At 35.6% G+C, this 21,089-nt stretch overlaps 2 protein-coding genes across 2 annotated transcripts; both read left to right on the top strand.

Moving 5' to 3' along the window:
* The first annotated feature begins 372 nt into the window (after positions 1 to 372).
* On the top strand, positions 373 to 12,676 carry LOC131521225 (Y+L amino acid transporter 2). Its single transcript, XM_058745755.1, has 10 exons — positions 373 to 587; positions 1,685 to 2,205; positions 6,062 to 6,187; positions 6,415 to 6,559; positions 7,267 to 7,390; positions 7,499 to 7,602; positions 7,682 to 7,778; positions 9,963 to 10,112; positions 10,202 to 10,385; positions 11,163 to 12,676. The coding sequence occupies exons 2-10, from the start codon at positions 1,686 to 1,688 to the stop codon at positions 11,255 to 11,257; spliced, it is 1,545 nt and encodes a 514-aa protein (XP_058601738.1). The 5' UTR covers positions 373 to 587; position 1,685; the 3' UTR covers positions 11,258 to 12,676.
* A 4,059-nt stretch (positions 12,677 to 16,735) lies between these two features.
* wu:fc46h12 (uncharacterized protein LOC568958 homolog) lies at positions 16,736 to 20,622 on the top strand. Its single transcript, XM_058797216.1, has 5 exons — positions 16,736 to 16,833; positions 18,461 to 18,569; positions 18,965 to 19,081; positions 20,304 to 20,382; positions 20,500 to 20,622. The coding sequence occupies exons 1-5, from the start codon at positions 16,736 to 16,738 to the stop codon at positions 20,589 to 20,591; spliced, it is 495 nt and encodes a 164-aa protein (XP_058653199.1). The 3' UTR covers positions 20,592 to 20,622.
* The last annotated feature ends 467 nt before the right edge of the window (positions 20,623 to 21,089 follow it).

The following is a 21,089-nucleotide window of genomic DNA, read 5'->3' as shown; positions in this document are numbered from 1 at the left end:
GGCAAACATAACCCTTGTGGGGTTTGATCATTGAATAAATATCTCCTCAATAAACTGCACAAGTTGAGGTGTCATTTATGTGTGTTGCACAAACTGTGCAGAACAAGTTGCGCAAGTTTAATACTCGAGGTGAGAGGGTTCATAGCAATAGCGCTGATTGTCTTAGCAAACACCTCTAATAAAGGGGAAACAGCCTGTCTTTAAACTGAATTCTAGAGCAGAGCCAGAACTGGAACAGATCAGATAACAAAGACAAGCTTTAGTTCAACGGGGTTTTGCTGAGCAATTTTGCTATCAATAGGAGGGGACAGGCATTCTCTCTCTCTCTCTCTCAGTACAGACCTCTTAAAATAGATAGGGCAACTCAAGAAGCCATTTTGCCTCTGGTGGAAAAACACATCAGGGTCTGTGGTCTGGGATTGCGACAGCACTCATCCTGTTGACCCGTTACACCCTGACAGTCTAGCTTTCTTCATTCTGACCAGGATCACCATCACTCTGGAAACTTGCATAACTCATCTCTACTCTCTTCTTCTCCACAATCCATTTTCAATTTTTTCACAGCATTCCTTCTGACATGATTAAAGGTAAAGTACAGTTTGTTTTTGGCACGACATTTAAATATATTAAATAAGACCACAAACTAGTGGCCATTTCGATGATAATACAGGGGTTAGTGAGGGAATTGCCTGTTGGTGAAATATTTCAATTTGAAGTGATTTCTATTATTAGTGTCATTTATTAATTAAAAATGGAATTAACTTCAAGCTGTTTTTGATTGTACTGTTTCCCAAACTCATTTGTAAAAGTGCTAAAGACAACATTAAATACAGGAATATTGGTGACAAAAAAGCACTTATTAATCTTAGTTTCATTTAAATTTTTAGTATCGCTTTAGGGAACTATTCTCACTATAAACTAGTTGTTTATTTGCATGCATATTACTAGCATACTGGCTGTTTATTAATACTTATAAAGCACATATTAATGCCTTATTCTGTATGACCATATTTTAGATCTCTTAATCTAACCCCAGAACTAAACTTAACAACTATCTTACTAAATATTTATAAGCAGCAGATTTATTGAGGAAAAGTCGTAGTTAATAGTTAATGTATTAACTAACAATGAGCAATACATTTGTTGCATTATTTCTTAATATTTGTTCATGTTAGTGTGTGTATATATTACTGATATAAAATATAGCAATTGTTATTTAATTATTAGCCATTGTTCATTAAGCTCGTTAATTCAATAATATTAATAGAAAAAACTTAAAATTTTAATAATGTATTATTAGTATGATAAATAAATGCTACAGAAATATTTTTACTGTTAATTAATGTTGATTAATGTAGTCAGCTAATATTAGCAAACGGAACCTTATTGTAAAGTGTCACCAATATTTTTGTATATTATGTAATATTTTATGCCAATCACAAATTTGTTATGTTCTGAAATATGGTATAGATCTGTAGACAAAATATAGTTTGGTTGTTCTGAAAGAGTTTTTGTTTGCAGAAGTAGAAATTCCAGTAAAAAATATGTTCGGCAAATTAGTCAGACACAAGATATCTGGGATGTTAATGCCAAACAAAAGCACTACGCTCATCATCAAAACTGTGTTTAACGAGTTTTACCAGTGATTACAGATGTAATAATTGTTGACTTCTTGTTCCTTCAGCATGAAAAAACCGATGTCTTTAGGCCAAAAACTCTGTCCGGGGTCACAGGGAGACCTGGACCTGAAGAAGCCGGCTGGGGCCTGCAATGGTCCAGACGCGCCGGAGGAGAAGATGATCATGAGGAGGGAGATTTCTCTCGCTAACGGCATCTGCTTAATTGTGGGCAACATGATTGGCTCGGGCATTTTCGTGTCGCCCAAGGGTGTGTTGATGTACAGCGCCTCCTACGGCCTTTCGCTGGTCATCTGGGCTCTCGGGGGAATATTTTCCGTCTTTGGCGCACTGTGTTACGCAGAACTTGGAACCACTATTACAAAGTCTGGTGCTAGTTACGTGTACATCCTTGAGGCCTTCGGGGGGTTCCTTGCTTTCATTCGCCTGTGGACATCCATCCTGCTGGTCGAGCCAGCCAGCCAGGCGGTCATCTCGCTGACGTTTGCCAACTACCTGGTGGAAGCGCTCTACCCAACCTGTCAGCCTCCGTACGATGCTGTGAGACTGATAGCAGCGGCTTGTCTCTGTGAGTCCTCGGTGTGAGAGAGATCGTGAATGCTCCCTCTGTAAAGTCTTGTCTGCTTTCTCTTCAAGTTATTCCAAAGAACAATACGGTCTTACTAATCTTTCATCAACCACCTTTCCTTTTCAGTCAATTGTGTTGTGTGAGATCCTGTCCCTCTTTCACCCCAAAGCCATTGTATTACCTGAGACGTTTTTATGTGTCCAATTCAGTGCCCGATTAGAAAAACACAAAAATGTCATTTTTCATGATTAAGAAACATACATTATGAAATCTTTAATGTATTTTTTTCTTGATCGTGAAAATGAATTTGTCATCTAAATTGCATATATTACCAAAGCATTTAACATTTAACTTTGTGTTTTCAAATAGCTTAGCTAATTAGCTTAGCATAGCATTTACTCTTAAAGAAAAAGTCTTTTGACTTAGGGATACTTCACCAAAAATGTTCATTTTTGTCATCATTTATTTACCCTCGTGCCATTGCAAAACTGTGTGTCTGTCTTTCTTCTGTTAAACGCAAAAGAAGATATTTTGAGAAATGTCTCAGTGTTTACAATACAAGTCAATGGGCTCCAATGTTGTTTGCTTCCCAGCGTTCTTTAAAATATCTTCTTTTGTGTTTTACAGAAGAATGAAAGTCAGTCAGGTTTAGAACGGCATGAGAGTGAATACATGATGACAGAACTTTCATATTTACTGTGGAGATGAACTAAGCTTTACCTAAAACAAGATATCACAAACGCGTTATGTTTTTGTTGAGCATTGAGGAAGGGGGATAGGATCATAAACAGCACCTGAAATATATCATTTGATAAAAACATTTATAATTATTTATTAGAAATTGCATTATATTATTAATGCAGATATTATTTTAGTGATTTTTATTTATTTATTAGACCTATGCCCAGATAGCACATGTACGTCTGCAAGATGTCTGTTAAAGATCTCTTGATCTGGAAAGCATCTGCTGTCTATAAACGTCTGACAGACGACTGTAAGATGTCAGTTTTACATACATTCTAAATTATAAACATCTTAAAGACATCTATTTGACATCTAAAAGGAGACGTCCTATAGACGTATTGCAGATGAGCAAACACCCTAAAAAATACATCTTGCAGATGTAAATGCAGACGTCAAATAGACGTCTCAGAGATGTACGTGTGCTATTTAGTGTGTGTGTGTGTGTGTGTGTGAGAGAGAGAGCGAGAGAGAGAGAGAGAACTATTTTTCCACTTCTGCTGTCTTTCACATCACAACACACAAAACCTTTTTTTTTTTACTTCACAAAATTTCACATACAGACGCATACAGTATATCCTTTTGTCTGAAATGGCATTCGCAACCACTGTACTTCCCTAATGTATTTCGAGTGTGAAGTGAGTGTGTTCCATCCCAGAATTAACCAATACGCTTATAATGACCTGCAGTGGTATTTCAGCTGAAAAGGGAAGTTGTTTCAGTTGTGAGCCAAGCTATTACATTAAACAAAAGGTCGTGAAGACTAACATTTATTTTCGTTTAAAATAATATGCACTTATGAACCGTCAAATACTATCTACAGTATAAAGTAGGCCCTTCACTACACAAAAATGTTTTTTCTTCTTCTTTTTTTCTAATAGCCGAGTGTAGCATTGCACAGATATTACTCCTGATGTAGTGTAGAACTATCGTTTTGTGGTTCTGTTTGGCACACACTTCCTTACAGCATCTAGTTCTACCAGAGATCATCACATGACCCCTGATGATATGTGCTTTTCATCAAGTTTGAATGTAAATAACTTTAGGCATCCAACACACGTCACAGTTACCTGCATGATTAAGCAAGAGATTCTATGCATCAAGAAACAAAAAAACATGATTAACCTGTAAAACTGTAGAACATACCAAGTACATATTTCAGCAGATCCCAGTTCAGGTAGTATCTATTATCAAATACTTCTGCACTATTTGTTGTGACACTCGATTACCAGACCAAACAATTTTAGTAGCACTCAAATCTTTTTCTGTGACTCAGCTGGCTTGACTATTGCAGGTACTGATATTTGTGTGAAAGATCGACAACACGTGCCTTACAAAAAAATGTGATGGTACAGCAATGGTTTCAGACGGTAATACAATGGTACTGAATGATTACCATGTTCATACATTATTATATTTACAAAGAATACTATGGTATCACTATAACAGGTCCAAATCCCATGAACTTTTTTGTTGGTGGCTCGTGTTGTCTAAGCCTGAGTGTATACATTCATTTGAAATGGTTTTTGTTTAAATTTACAAATCTAGGCCTATTTAAATTTCTTTAGGTTCATGTATTCTAAAGCAAACAGAGTTTGAGCAAAGTGAAAGCAAAACAGGGATGAATGTGGCACTTTTCTCAGATTTGCCCAATTTTCACTTTTGGCTGATCTAGCACACGAGACAGAGGAGGTGTTTTTGTTTCTCTTTCCTTCTCAGCAGCTGTTGCCTTCACACAGTTTCCAGTCAGGGCTAAATGTGTTCTCAGAAGGCAGGGACATGATCCACCAGTGCATGAGGACAGACTGTAACAACACACACAATTCATGTGCTAACTGAGATGGGACCTGGCACTTTCCAAGAATAGGGGACCAAAAGAAAAATAGTTTGTTTCTTTTTGGCAATGCTTATTGCTTAACCTTCAGAAAATGTTGATTCTCAACCTCAGATCAAACAACATATTATATTAGCTGATTTATTTTACTTATGCCATGGTCTGTCTGAATACTGGATTCTGATTGGCTGGCAGGTGTTGATTAAATTCATTTAACTGCACAGGTAGTTCCAGGTCAGTTTAATCACGTTCTATATTAATGCGCTTCCTATAAACATTGGTAACCATAGTAACATACAGTTACAGTTAACGCTGCGCGTCGGGCGGTTCTTCTCCTCCACGTCGTGCATTCAAATTGTTTAATGCACAGCTAGCCGTTGATTATCCCTTAAATATATCTTATATAATCTTTGCAATTTTTGCTAAACTGTTACCAAAATGTATTTATTTATTTTTTTGTTTTTAACAAAAAAACGCTAGGAAACGATCTGTTAATTTTATTTTTAATTTTATTTTCTTCAACCCTGAAACACAACACAATGCAGTGTGTGATTAAAATAATGGGTGAACACCTGTGGGAAAAATCAGGATTGAAATGTTCATTTTAAAAAAAAGTACATTGACCCCTATTTTTATGGGCTTTTCTTAGAGTGTAAAATAAAATGTAAAAATGGGACCAAGTGTTGTTTGTAGCTACTCATAAATTTATATTTCTTTATATTTTTCTTATAATAACATTAGGAAAATGGTTGAGCTTTGTGTAAATTTGTTTAACTAAGAAAACAATTTTGAAAATCCTTATTTTGTAAAATCATTCTACTGTATAAAATGTGGGATAAAGCATTACATTTTTGATACTGATTTCTTAACACAGTAAATTGAATACTCTATAATCAATAAGATAACATATAGTGTTGTATTATTTTATTTGTTGCATATTGTTGAGAAGTTCAAGACCCTAAAGTGGAGCAGGCCAAAATCACCATTTGAAATGATTTTGATTTATGAATAACCTACTTTCATGCTTATGATGTATAATAGCTTATATAACATATGGAGTAGTTCTCATTTAAAAACATTTAGACACTATAGAGTACTGTATTCATGGAAAGTGCCTGCTGTGGTTTCTGAGAAAAATACGAGCAAAACAAAAAACAACTTCTTATGTAATATCTTGTGAGTCTCCTTTTGACTAAAACATTGATGTCAAAATGTTCTGATTATCACACAGTTGATTTCATAATGTATTTAATGTGTTCCTCCTTATTTCTCTTTCCTCAGGTATTCTGATCTTCATAAACTGTGCTTATGTGAAGTGGGGCACTTTGGTTCAAGATATTTTCACGTACGCCAAGATCATGTCTCTGCTCCTCGTCATCACAGTGGGCATCATTAAGATAATTAACGGTAAAAGTAGTTTCTGTAGGATACTGATGGCGTGGATTTGTTACAGTAAATAAGAGGAATTAAGATCGCATGAACAAGGAAGCAACTCTTAATTATTTTCAGGTTGCGCCTACAATTGTTTGAAAAGATTCATATCTAATTAACTAGAGATCTCAGGGTGTTTCTCGTACTGCTCAATCTTATAATTTTCTCTCTGTGTTTCTCATACTTCCTTGTGTGCACCACAGGAGAAACAAAGAACTTCAATAGTCCATTCGAGGGTTCCTCCACGGAGGCGGGCAGCATCGCCCTGGCTCTTTATTCAGCTCTGTTCTCCTACTCTGGCTGGGACACACTCAACTTTGTTACTGAGGAGATCCAGAACCCTGAGAGGTGTGAGCACATCCATTTTTCCCATATTGTCATTTTAATATTTTTTCTCCTTCAGTAACTGTGCATCTGTGTTCAAAAATCACATACTCCTAGAGGCCTTAGAAACCAGTAATTTAAGGCAATTATATGACTCTACAAAAGCATATTTGTATATAGAGTAAAAATGACACGATGACAAAATGTAGCCTGGCGAATTAAAGGTCTGAAACACGACTGCATGTAGTCTAGGCCTACATAAAAGAGAGGTAACATTGTGTGGAAAGCCCTTATATGTACTTTTTTGGGGCATGTTTTAATGTACAATACTAGCTGCAGTTACGCGATTTCAATAATCCTGATTTATTAACACTGAATGAGGGTAATAACAAATTTATGTGCGTACGCGCCTGCCATGAATCTGGAGGAGATGTTATATCATTTTTTTTCTTCATAAATAAATTTGCAAATTGTACAAAATTAAAAAAGAAATGAGGCCAACTTTTCTAAATGAATCTGCATTTTGAAGGAATCGGTTGAGCGAATGATTCAATGACCCATATTTAAATATTTGTAGTAGACCATTGTTGTTGCATTGGCTACAACCACAAGTACATTTCAGACCTGGCATGTTTCTCTTTCCACATTTACATTTGCATTTATTCATTTACCAAATACTGTTATCCAGAGCTACATAAAAATGAATGCATCATCTGCTTAATCGTTCGTAGGAACCTTCCCATCGCTATAGCCGTCTCCATGCCAATAGTGACAATCATCTACATACTGACCAACGTGGCATACTATGCTGTTCTGGACATGCCTTCTTTCATGGGTAGTGATGCAGTGGCTGTAGTAAGGATCTTTATGATGATCAGATATCTAATTTTTAGTCTTTATGACTTTATTGTATACATTAAGCAATCATTTGATTAAAATGTCAGTTTGTGTCCCCATCTGTAGACATTTGGAAATCAGGTGCTGGGCCCCATTAGCTGGATCGTCCCCATCGCTGTGGCCATGTCTTGCTACGGAGGACTCAATGCCTCCATCATTGCCGCCTCCAGGTTCTGGTTCCAGTTAAAACAACAAGGACTCTGAAGTCTTGATATATGTGCATAGTAATGTTGGGTTCTTTCATGTTAGGCTGTTTTTTGTGGGGGCGAGAGAAGGCCACCTTCCCAACAGCTTAAGTCTGATCCACGCTGCGCGCTACACTCCTGTACCTGCACTCCTCTTCAACGTAAGTCCCTTTACTATTTCTAAGAAAAACCCTCGTTAAAATAAAAACAGGCCCAACTAATTCATAAAAGATTGGATAGATTGTACATTCAAAAAACATTTGCAAGGTATTTTTATGCATGGTTTTGGGCTGAGATTTTATTGCATTTACACCAGCAGAATTATTTTACAAAGCAATTGATTAAGAGTTTTGAAAAGCTCCATTTCCCCCCCATACTGGTGATGCTATTTTATTTTCAAATATGTAAATTCACTTGGACAATAACAAAAAATAGTCATAATTTAGTTTCATGTTCCTTTCAAGCCATTTTATTGCCTTGAGAATTAAGCTTCTATTAGTCTATTTTTCTACTGCTGTATGTTTAAGTGTGCACTCAGTAATTTTTGTAAATGTTGCACCAACCAATAAGTGTATGAACAAAAATTACTTAGTGCACTCTTAAACATGCAGCAGTAGAAAAATATTGGTTGGTTCAACATGAACAAAAGAGTGCACCCTTAAACATACACTCCACCATTGCACCAAACAATAAGGCAGTTTACTTTCACTTAATGTGCAGTCACAAGTTCAATTTCAAATTTGTGCAGTCACATTAGCGAAATGTGTAATTTTGCATGGAAAAAAGGTCCATTGTCAATATCATGAACCTTCACTTCACTAACTTAGAAATAAACTCTACTGACGGTTTTAGAGTTTAAAAAACTTTTTTTTTTTTTGTCGTTTTATTTCTATTTTAAACATTACTCACAGTAACAGTATTCATACAGTAATAAATGCAGTGTAATTTCATGCCCTCTGCTCTGCATTAAACAGCATTAAAAATGAAAAGTCAGTTTTCATTGACTAAAACTAAAAATACATTTTTAATAAAAAAAAGTTTCAATTATTTTTTAAACTAAAATTCACAGCCTTTTACCCCAACTAACACTTGCTAATAGATTTCGCTAATGTGACTGCACAAATTTGAATTTGAACTTTTGACTGCACATTAAGTGAAAGTAAACTGTCTTATTGCAACATGAACAAAAAATTACTGATACTAAGACTTAGTTTAAATAGAAGCTTAATTTTCAAGGCAATAAGAAAGAAACATATTATGACTAAATTATGACTATTTTTTGTTATTGTTCAAGTTCATTTAAATATTTGTAACCCTGGACCACAAAACCAGTCTTACGTGGCTGGGGTATATCTGTAGCAATAGCCAAAAATACATTGTATGGGTCAAAATTATAGATTTTTGTTTTATGCCAAAAATCATTAGTATATTAAGTAAAGATCATATTCCATGAAGATATTTTGTAAATTTACTACTGTAAATATATCAAAACGTCATTTTTGATTAGTAATATGCATTGCTAAGAATTCATTAGGACAACTTTAAAGGCGATTTTCTTAATATTTAGATTTTTTTGCACCCTCAGATTCCAGATTTTCAAATAGTTGTATCTCTGCCAAATATTGTCATATCATAACAAACCATACATCAATGGAAATCGTATTTATTCAGCTTTCAGATGATGCATAAATCTCAATATCGAAAAATTGACACTTAAGACAGGTTTTGTGGTCCAGGGTCACATTTGATAATATAATGATAAATTACATCACCAGAAGTGATGGGGGGGAAAATCAATTGCATGGAGACGTAGCCTATGAACCTTCTCTCATGGAAGTCGCTTTCAAACCAAGCAGCTTTCTCTTGGTCTAACAAACACGAACATGAGCTAAATCTGTATGAGAAAATTCCTTTTGGAATGACTGGATTTTATCCACAAAATTTCACAAATGTGACTTTACATTTATACTGACACCTAGTGGTGTGGATGTAGCATCACGCAAAGCAGTTGTTTTTGCTTACTGATGTCAGTGTAGCAACACCCCATTCACATTCAGCTAAAATCAGTATATTTTGAGAATGAAAATGTAGTAATGGTGTGATTTGATCACGAGGTGATCCGCTTCATGTATAGAATAGTTTTTATTAGACTACTAAAATGAGTGGACTGTTCATCTGAAGTGGATGGAAATCATTTCATTTGTGGTAGAAATAAACTGTAATGTGAGAAAAAAAAATCACATGCACCTTAAGATTAGTGTGTAAATGACTGCCGCCTTTGTGTGTGAAATCAGCCAGGTAGCTGAATGAGCTTTGATAAGTCCTGGATTTGTGGGTGTTTGCAGGGCGTGATGGGTCTGATCTTCCTGTGTGTGGAGGATGTGTTTCAACTCATCAACTACTTCAGCTTCAGTTACTGGCTGTATGTGGGTCTGTCTGTGGCCGGACTCATTTACCTGCGAATCACTCAGCCTGACAGACACAGGCCGGTCAAGGTGCATTCCCATCTGATTATTTACAGTAATGTTATGTGTTATTCTGTGTGTTTGTTGACTCAGCTGTTTTTGGTCTTTTTCTCCATTAGCTCACATTGTTCTTTCCCTTCGTCTACTGCCTGTGCAGTGTGTTCCTCGTGATCGTTCCTCTGTACAGCGACACCATTAACTCGCTCATAGGAATTTCCATCGCACTGTCTGGAGTGCCAGTTTATTACCTGTGTATCTACCTGCCCAAAGAGAAACAACCAAAATGGTTTGGTAAACTGAATGGTGAGGATAATCGTATTTTACATTTACTGATATGAAAGGATCACCAAAAAAAATCCTGACGTCATATGCATAATGCGTTTAAATGCATAATCACCCACATTTAGGTTGAGAAGGAGGAGGTGTCTGAAAACCTGAAAGACCTGGTTCCATGATTCCATGAAGAGTGTAACATAGTCATGAGAAAATGAGGACTTTTGCTACAAAAAATACTAAAATTTTATTTTAACCGGAATATGAAGAAAGCAGTGAAAGGAAACATGTCAGCTCTGTCAGCAAGGAACTGTTTTCCTTTTTCCTTTTTTGTTCATATAGTCATGTGGTGAAAGCATTATAACCATAGCAGGCACTGCTCCACCACAACAAACATGTGACTGTTATTCATGCTAGTTCACAGTTCTGCTTAATTTATTCTATGTGAATCTATTAACTAAATGTAAGCAAAGAAGTGGTTAGATGTGCCTCAAATTCAGACTCGAAATATTTTATCACAAAATGTTTTAGTCTGGATTGAAGAAGGAAGGCTATGTGACAGACATATCATGTTTACAGCAGCTCTAGTCTCTTAAATACTTACTTCATCCTCAAGCTATCAATACACTATTAATATCTACTCCAATATAATAAAGCTCATCCTTAATATAAAAAAAAAATATTTTCCAGTGGGATGGTGCAGGTAAAATGATAGGTACAGTAAATGTAAATATATTCCATTTAATTTGAAAATTTTTTGCTCCTGTTTTCTCCAACCTGTTTCTCTCTCTCTTTCCGCCATGCCAGATTCTGTCACCAAATACACTCAGATCATGTGCCTCTGCTGCTTAACTGACTTGGATGTGGAGCCAGAGAAGTCGGCAGAACCAAAGACCCAATAACTCTTTCAAGAGGACGTGCCTGGAGCATGGATTCCATCTCTGAGAAAAAAGACACTATTTGTCAAAAACAAATACCTCATGGATTTATAAACTTCTAGTACATATATCTCACAGAGATCAAATTCAGTTCAACTGAAAAGCAAAATACTATGTGTAATTTATCATACTGGTGTGTTTCATCACTTTTCGCCATGTTTTTATTTCATTTATTCTGTCAAGGTCTGAATGAAGTTCCTTGTTAAACCATTGACTGAAGAGGATTGTGCTTAAAGACACTGGGAGACGCTGAACTTCCGTTTAGTTTCATACTTGGAAAGAAAACAGGTCCAAGAAGCTGAATGTACAGACAAACTGGACGAAAACTCATCTCAGCCATTTTGGGACTGTGGTACAGACTCGTGGGATGGTCTTGGAAAAACAAAAACAAATGCACATTTTATTTTTTTGTACTGTTTGTCAGATGCAGTAAAAATGGAAGAATTTTCGATATTGAGTTATGAAATTCAAAGATAAGTGATTTTGTCATTTTGATATTAGTCCACTTTTCTGTATGATAGCTACACTTATAGTGTCTGGTTGTCTGTATTTGGTGTCCTTTGTTCATTTGTGACCCTGGACGACAAAACCAGTCTTAAGTGTCTTAAAATGGTTTGTTAAGATCGGACAATATTTGGCTGAGATACAACTATTTGAAAATCTGGAATCTGAGGGTGCAAAAAAATCCAAATATTGAGAAAATCGCTTTTAAAGTTGTCCAAATGAATTCTTAGCGATGCACAACGTTTTGAGATATTTACAGTAGTAAATTTACAAAATATCTTCATGGAATATGACTTTTACTGAATATACTAATGATTTTTGGCATAAAAGGAAAATCTATAATTTTGACCCACACAGTGTATTGTTGGCTATAGCTACAAATATACCCCAGCGACTTAAGACTGGTTTTGTGGTCCAGGGTCACATTTGACAAAAGAAAACCGGAAGTATCACTTGGATGTTACTGAATATGTCTGAAGTTCTTAGAAAGTTATTGGCTTTGATTTGCTTTTCTGCCTTACAGATGTTATTTGAACACCTTAAATATATATATATATATATATATGCAGGGTTGATATGGAATATGTTGCGATTGATGGGTCATGACTTGGGGATTTTTCCAGATGGCTAAACCTAAAAATAGAGAAAACTATGGCCGTCTGGGAGCTCCAGTGTCAGATGTCCGGGTGTTGATTGTGAGAGATGCGTTTAGCCTCTGACGCACACCTGAGACAATCCAAACATTTTATGAAATCATTAGATGTCATTTCCATCTCTCTCGCACCTCTGTCCAACTTATATGTATTTAACTTGCTCTTATGGTTTTGTGGTTGTTGGTTTCTGGTTTCATATAACGATTGAAATAAAATCAAGACTTTACTATGTGTCATGGAAAGCAAGTAAAACTGAGACCCACGTAACTTTATGCTGTCCATATGACTGTAATTTCAACATATTTACATCATTTGATTAAAATGAACTCCTCATTTCAAGATTATTTCAAACAGTCCTGTTTTCTAAACATTTTTCACTTTTTGATTTTATTTTTTCACAGATGTGGTAATGCAGTACATACATACTGGTGAATGCAGTCACAGGGGAAAAAATTAAAAAGTTAGGTTCAATTTGTAGGCTAGTGCACATCAAAAACCTTATTAGCCTACTGACAGTATTTATTTTTCAGAAAAGTGTCTGTGCAGTGATGACTAAACTTGACTTTCTGAATAGTGTGGATACAGTAGAGCAACCAATATGAATGTTAATGTAATGTATAAAATAGTTGTCTGTGGTGTTACAACGATAGATGTCACCCCTTTAAGAAAAGGGAGAATTCTGTTTGGACTACTTCCTGTGTGTAAAGGTCACCGCAGGAGCTGGTTGATCTGAGGGGTGCATGGGGAGTACATTCTTTCTTATTCATTTTCTTAAATTTAGCTAAATTTCGGACAATATCATGTGTCACACTTTATTAGTGTCTGTGGTGTTATGTTGATAACTTGCAGAGCTGACATACTTTGATCATAATTTTGATAAAAACATACTTATTAATATTTCATAAATGTCTCCTGATCTTGAAATCACCATGAAGGTTAGATTTTTGTGAATTTTGTAAATAAAAGGATTAACAATGCAGATTCATTTTCACAGCCTTCTTTGATCATATTTACCAAGGGTGCCAATAATTCTGACCACGTGTGTACACAGTTCTGTAGACGTTTGTATGTGGTTCACTGTTCAACTGTTTGGGGTCAGTAAGATTTGTAAAAGTTTTGTTGCATGTCTTTTATGCTCATGTTTGTCTCTTAAGCTCACCGAGGCAAAAATACAGCAATATTCTGAAATATTACTACAAAGTTATTTTAAACATTACAATATTTTTGAATTATTTTAACTGTTTTCTTTTTAATACACTGTATTTTGTAATTCATTCCAGTAAAGGATATGTCCCCAAAACCTTCAAATTGGCTGTTATTAAGCCTCTCATTAAAAAAACACAACTTGACCCCAAAGATCTAGTTAATTACAGACCGATCTCAAATCTCCCTTTTCTGTCAAAGATACTAGAAAAGGTAGTATCCTCACAATTATATTCCTTCCTAGAGAAAAATGATATCTGTGAGGAATTCCAGTCAGGATTTAGATCGTATCATAGTACTGAGACTGCTCTCATTAGAGTTACAAATGACCTGCTTCTATCATCTGATCGTGGTTGTATCTCTTTATTAATTCTACTGGATCTTAGCGCTGCGTTCGACACTATCGACCACAACATTCTTTTGAATAGACTAGAAAACTTTGTTGGCATTAGTGGAAGCGCCTTAGCATGGTTCAAATCGTACTTATCTGACCGCCATCAGTTCGTAGCAGTGAATGAAGAGGTATCATATCGATCACAAGTGCAGTATGGAGTACCTCAAGGCTCAGTACTAGGGCCGTTACTTTTCACGCTCTATATGTTACCCTTGGGAGATATTATCAGGAGACATGGTGTTAGCTTTCACTGTTATGCTGATGATACTCGGCTCTATATTTCTTTGCGGCCTGGTGAAACACACCAAATTGAGAAACTAACGGAATGCATAGTCGATATAAAAAACTGGATGACGAGTAATTTTTACTGCTAAATTCTGAAAAACAGAGGTGTTAATTATCGGACCTAAAACCCCACATGTAACCTAGAACATTATCTAACACTTGACGGCTGCTCTGTCAATTCTTCTTCATCAGTCAGGAACCTAGGTGTGCTGTTCGATAGCAATCTGTCATTTGAAAGCCATGTTTCTAGCATCTGTAAAACTGCATTTTTTCATCTCAAAAGCATATCTAAATTGCGACCAATGCTCTCAACGTCAAATGCAGAAATGTTAATTCATGCGTTTATGACCTCAAGGTTAGACTATTGTAATGCTTTATTGGGTGGTTGTTCTGCACGCTTGATCAACAAACTACAGTTGGTCCAAAATGCAGCAGCTAGAGTCCTTACTAGAACCAGGAAATATGACCATATTAGCCCGGTTCTGTCAACACTGCACTGGCTCCCTATCAAGCATCGGATAGATTTTAAAATTTTGTTAATTACTTATAAAGCCTTGAATGGTTTAGCTCCTCAGTACTTGAGCGACCTCTTATCGCATTATAGTCCTCCACGTCTGCTGCGTTCTCAAAACTCCGGCCGTTTGATAATACCTAGAATATCAAAATCGACTGCGGGCGGCAGATCCTATTCCTATTTAGCACCCAAACTCTGGAACAGTCTACCTAACACTGTTCGGGAGGCAGACACACTCTGTCAGTTTAAATCTAGATTAAAGACCCATCTCTTTAGCCTGGCTTACACATAACACATTAATACGCTTCTATTATTCAAATCCGTTAAAGTTGTTAGGCTGCATTAATTAGATCAACCGAACCGAACACTCCCCATAACACACGATGTACTCGTTACATCGTAAGTTGAATGGCATCTACGCTAATATTTGTCTGTTTCTTTCCTAGTCTGTTTCTCAGTCCGTATCCGATCAGATGGTGGATCAGCACCAAGAGATGATGTCTACAGCCCTGATCATCAGCGGAGACCAGGACACCCAGATGACCCCCAGAGACATATCCCCAGATATATCAACCAAAAATAACAAAATAACTAAAATATAATAAAATACCTAACTACATAATACTACTATTGTTAGAAATTGCAACAAAATTAAAATAGAAATATAAACTTTTGAACTGCGGGTTTCGTCTGGTCAGAGGAGAACTGCCCCCCCGACTGAGCCTGGTTTCTCCCAAGGTTTTTTTTTCTCCATTCTGTCACAGAGGGAGTTTTGGTTCCTTGCCGCTGTCGCCTCTGGCTTGCTCAGTTGGGGACACTTAATTTCTAGTGATTATCGCCGATTTGATTGCACAGATACTATTTAAACTAAACTGAGCTAGACAATGACATCTCTGAATTCAATAATTAAATGCCTTTAACTGAAAATTGAAAATTGAGTGTTTAATCTTATCATTATACATTACTGACACTCTATCCTCCAATTTGATACTGTTAAGTGCTTTGACACAATCTGTATTGTAAAAGCGCTATATAAATAAAGGTGACTTGACTTGACTTAAAGGCAAAGCTGAATTTTCAGCATCATTACTCCAGTCTTCAATGTCACAAGATCTTACAGAAATCAATGTAATATACCGATCTGCTATTATTATCAATGCTTAAAACAGTTTAATATTTTTAATAGCTCTTTAATATTTTTGGGTAGACCATGAGTCATTTTTACAAGATTCAAAAGAACAGCATTTATTTGAAATAAAAAAAATTATATATTTTGTAACATTATGAATGTATTTACTGTCACTTTAATAAATGTAATCCTTAAACGTATTAATTTATTTTTAAAACCCACAGATTTGAAGAGTCCGTATACACTGCTCGCATGCATATTATGTTTACATATTTAATACAAAGACATTTGTGCAGTTGTTGCAGTCTACACCAAACTTGTGAACCTTTTTTGAAATGACTATCTTACAGTTAATAGTTCTATTTATCAAAAGGCTGCTTGTGTCTGTGTTTGTGTGTACAGCATAAATAAATATCATATAAATCCTCAGAAGTTATACGTTAGCCTACTTAATGGCCTTAATACATTATACAAAAAAAAAAAAAAAAGACCACCAGATCAGCTGACATTCAGTTAACGAATGCATTTAATGCATGCATCTTTAAGAACAGAAGGACACACATTTAGTGCTCAAACACTTCTGTTTGTGCTCCTCACGCGACGTGACCTTTGCTAATCAATGCTGTGGCTCCTCGTCCCATATGACCCCACATGACAGCTCTGAAGCTGCTCTGTACACACACATTACACCTCAGTATAAAACCCAAGCACATCTCTATCTGTTCACTGACAGGAGACAGAGCGCTGACAGATCTTCACCATGCAAATGAGAATCTTGCTGCTGACTCTGGCCCTGACGCTGGGGATCAACATGATGGCAACAGGAGAGCCGCTTCACGCTCAGTGCAGAGTCATCTGGTAAGATGCTGTTTACATGGAGGCTTTCGTGTGCATATGTTTGAAAGGTTGTTTCAGGTCCTGTCAGTGTGTTTGCATTCATATTATAGTGTAATAAAGTGCAAGTTGACCGTTTCGTTTGTAAGATTAGTGATCTTTAACTGTATTAGATGGGTACAAAAAGTGTGGTCATCATTATACTGTATATCACTTATTAATAAACATAACATCAGCATAACTTAAAAGAAATATTTCAACCAAAAATGAAATTTCGGTCACCAGTTACTTACCCTCAATTTTTATTTTTATTTTTATTTTTACAAACCTGTGTGAGTTTCTTTCATATGTTAAAAGCAAAAGAAGATATTTTGAAGAATGTTGGTAACATACAATGGAAATCAGTTGCTAACGTCACCTGTTTGGTTATGAAATTATTATAAAATTTAAGTTTTCTAAAATTACTAAAACCTAAGCAAAAATAAGCTATATAGAAATATAACAAATAATAATAGAAAAAAATAGAAAAATAAAAGCTAATTCAAAATGTTATTAAATATAATAGTACAATATATAAATAATACAAATAATATTACTAAACATGCATTAGTAAAAAATATTAATAAACAATATATATAAATGATACTCAAATAACACAGCTCTACCTCCTTTCAAAACGTTGTGATACTTATTGAAAGTGCTTATAATAAATGCCTTTCTTATTTCTTTTTCTTTAATTTCTCATGTAACTTTCATTTTTATGGCTGTGATTCACGTCATTTATAATTGTAAATAATTATCAGTCTTTCTCGTCACATGTTTTCATTATGTTTTCAGTCAGCATAGTAATAATTTTGAAAAATAAATTCCGAAAGAAAGAAAGAAAGACAACGGAGAGGCTGTTTTTATATTAAAGTGTGGGTGAGAGGCAGATTAATGACTGTATTTCACTTGTATTGTACTGTATTTTAAGTGATATTTTAGGGTTTAAAGTGCTTCATAATCCGAGTATGTTTTTATTATGTATTGACTAACAATATATCACATATAAATATATTTTACAGTAACCACAAAAGTATTTGAAAAAAAAAAATGAATGAGAATGAATGAATGTTATGTATCACAAAATATCAAACCAAATGGCACTGATTTGAACTAAGGATGCACAAGCAAAATATTTTTAAAGGAAAAAGAGGCTTTAAATGATCAAATGTTAGATGTTATAGTGCTTTGCTGTTTTTTTTTTTTTTTAAGTGATGTTAGTTCTGAGAAAAATTCCAGCATAATTTTTCTGCCAATTGGTTTGACATTGTTGATTTTTTGGGGGATATTTGGAAGAGAAAAAAATCTATAAATCTTATGACTGAGCTGCATATAAACCAAGACAAATCGCAAACTTGTGACTAGCACCACAAGGCTTTGATCTTTATCTCTATCATCCACCATGCAAATTATTCACAGTGACTGGCCCTCCACATAAATATCATTTGATATGCATGATGCAAGCCTAAAGATGTCAGTGGTCTGAATTCTGTCCCTTTAGTCATGCCCCAGATCCACAATCAAATTTACAAATTCACGACACCTCTAGTGGTTACAATCAGTCTTCAGAACATGGCATTGCACTGAAACGTCTCTCGTTATTTGTCAGGCTCTTTGGGATCCCATGCCAGGACGTTTATGTGAGTTTGGTGAACCAGATCAAGGCCTGGAAAGGCATGTCAGGCTGTATGACCGTTGGGCAGAGATGCCTGTATGAGGTAAGATCATCTATTGTACTGTTTGCTAAAGTATCGCTATTATTATTGCTAATGTTTTAAAAGAAATAGTTGACCCAAAAATGAACATTTACTGAAAATGTACACATCCTCAGGCCATCCAAGATGTAGATGAGTTAGTTTTCCTAATCAGCACAAATTTGGAGAAATTTAGCATTGCATCACATGCTCACCAGTGGATGGTCTGCAGTGAATGGGTGCCGTCAGAATGAGAGTCCAAACAGTTGATAAAAACATCACTATAATCCACAAGTAATACAAACCACTCCAGTCCATCAGTTAATGTCTGATGGCACCCATTCACTGCAGAGAAAGTGAAAATAGCTGGTATTTCCCAAGAAATAGCCAAAAATCTAGTGAACTGTTGTCTTCTTCAGCTGGTGTCTGCCACACCTTTCCACATCGTAGGCAAACACACCAACAGACAGTGGACCAGCAAGGAGGATCTCAACTTTCACCTGGTGTCGACCGAAGAATCTGTTTGTAGAGTGACGGTAAAATGCTCTGCTGCCGATATTTCCTCTTATAATATCAAAAACATGTGAGGGATAGTGGGGGAGACGAAGCAGTTTTTAATTATGTTGCCTCCTATACAAGGAAACATTTTATTATACCTTTATTTCAATGTTTCTGTTATCACCTTTATTATTATAAAAATGAGTGAATGACAGAAAGCCACAAATTTATGGCATTTTTTGTCTCTTATTAATTAAAAAATAAATAAATAAATAACAAAACATGTGACCCTGGAGCACAAAAGCAGTCATAAGTAACACGGGTATATTTGTAGCAATAGCCAACAATACACTGTATGGGTCAAAATTATCAATTTTCTTTTATGCCAAAAGTCATTAGGACATTAAGTAAAGATCATGTTCCATGAAGGTATTTTGTCAATTTCCTACGATAAATATATCAAAACTTAATTTTTGATTAGTAATATGCATTGCTAAGAACTTCATTTGGACAACTTTAAAGGTGACTTTCTCTAATATTTAGATTTATTTTGCACCCTGAGATCACCCATACATCAGTGGAAAGCTTATTTAATCTCAATTTCAAAAAGCTGACCCTTATGACTGGTTTTGTGGTCCAGGGTAGCAAATAAATAAACAAATAAAACATTTGTTTCTAAAAAAAAATACATATTGCTGGACTACGACTATGACTAAGTCGTGTTCATGCAAGAACTCTACATTCCCCCATAAAGTCTTGATTCATTTTACCCCATCATCACAATTTTTTTCTACTTAAATATATTTGATTTATTCCTGTGATGCCAAAGCTAAATTTTGAGCAGCCATTACTCTTGAGTGTAACATGATCCTTCAGAAATAATTCTAATATGCTGATTTGATGCATTTCTTATTATTATCAATGTTGAAAACAGTTGTGCTACTTCTCTCTTTCTCTCTATTTTGAACTGTTGAATCACAAAGTACACTCTCAGAAATAAAGGTACAAAACTGTCACTGGGGACAGTGTTACCTTTTCAAAATTACATGTTTGTACCTAAAGGGTCCATTTTGGTACCTTAAAGGTACATATTAGTACTTAAAGTGTACATATTTGAACCTAATAGGTACAAAAGTGTACCTTTTGAAAAGGTACCACCCCAGTGACAGCTTTTGTACCTTTATTTCTGAGAGTGTAGCTAACTATTCTTCTCAATGGCTTTCATACTTTTTTGGCTTCGTTTTTGTGCCGCTGCCACAGGGATTTTCTATCTCTAAAGCGTGGGCCAGAGTGGAAGACAATGGCATCACATACTGCACTCTCTACAACCTCATCGAGGGTGAGACCCTTTCACTGAGACACCCTTTGATCTCTGTGCTATATGCTGTGATAAAATACTGCTTTTGCTTTTTCAGTCACTCAGAGAAGCTATTGAATCTGTTTTGTGCATTCACAGGCAGCGGGCTGGTGGAAGCTGCGGGTTATAAGCAGTACACCAATGAGTGGATTTGTCTGGACTACTCGACTGCCAACTGCACCATCTACTGATGAGATCTGTTGGTCTTTGATATGATTTAATACACTGACAAAGACCATGAAACATTAATGAATCGCTTGTCATTCTTCAAATGTAGCTTGTAGTATTTTAGCAGTGGCTCATTCATTGTTAATAAATCTTGACAAGATCACTGTGATTGAGAGCGGAATGCATTATTTGTTTGAATGACAAATGAATAAAAACAGCTGTGTTGAACTGCACCATTTCTAAAGTATTGTGCTTGTTGCAATTGTTTCCTCCTCATCTTTGTAATTTTATACATAATGTAATTTGATCGTAGGCTATACAACACAGAAAATGTAGTGTTATTGATAGTATCTGAGACATCCATTGTCTATTATGAACAAAAGAGTCTTGAGATCTATTAAAAGGAGCAGTATGTGACAGCTAACGGTTGAAAAGGGTGCTGCAGTCCAAATTCAAAATATTAGAGAGTTGTTCCTCCTCAGACTCGAGTCACTCGACCCTCATGCAGGTTGCCAGATTGA

The sequence above is a fragment of the Onychostoma macrolepis genome, chromosome 02 (assembly GCF_012432095.1).
Source record: "Onychostoma macrolepis isolate SWU-2019 chromosome 02, ASM1243209v1, whole genome shotgun sequence".
Taxonomy (NCBI): domain Eukaryota; kingdom Metazoa; phylum Chordata; class Actinopteri; order Cypriniformes; family Cyprinidae; genus Onychostoma; species Onychostoma macrolepis.
Note: the sequence above shows the minus strand (reverse complement) of the source record. Positions and strands in the feature narration are given on the sequence as shown.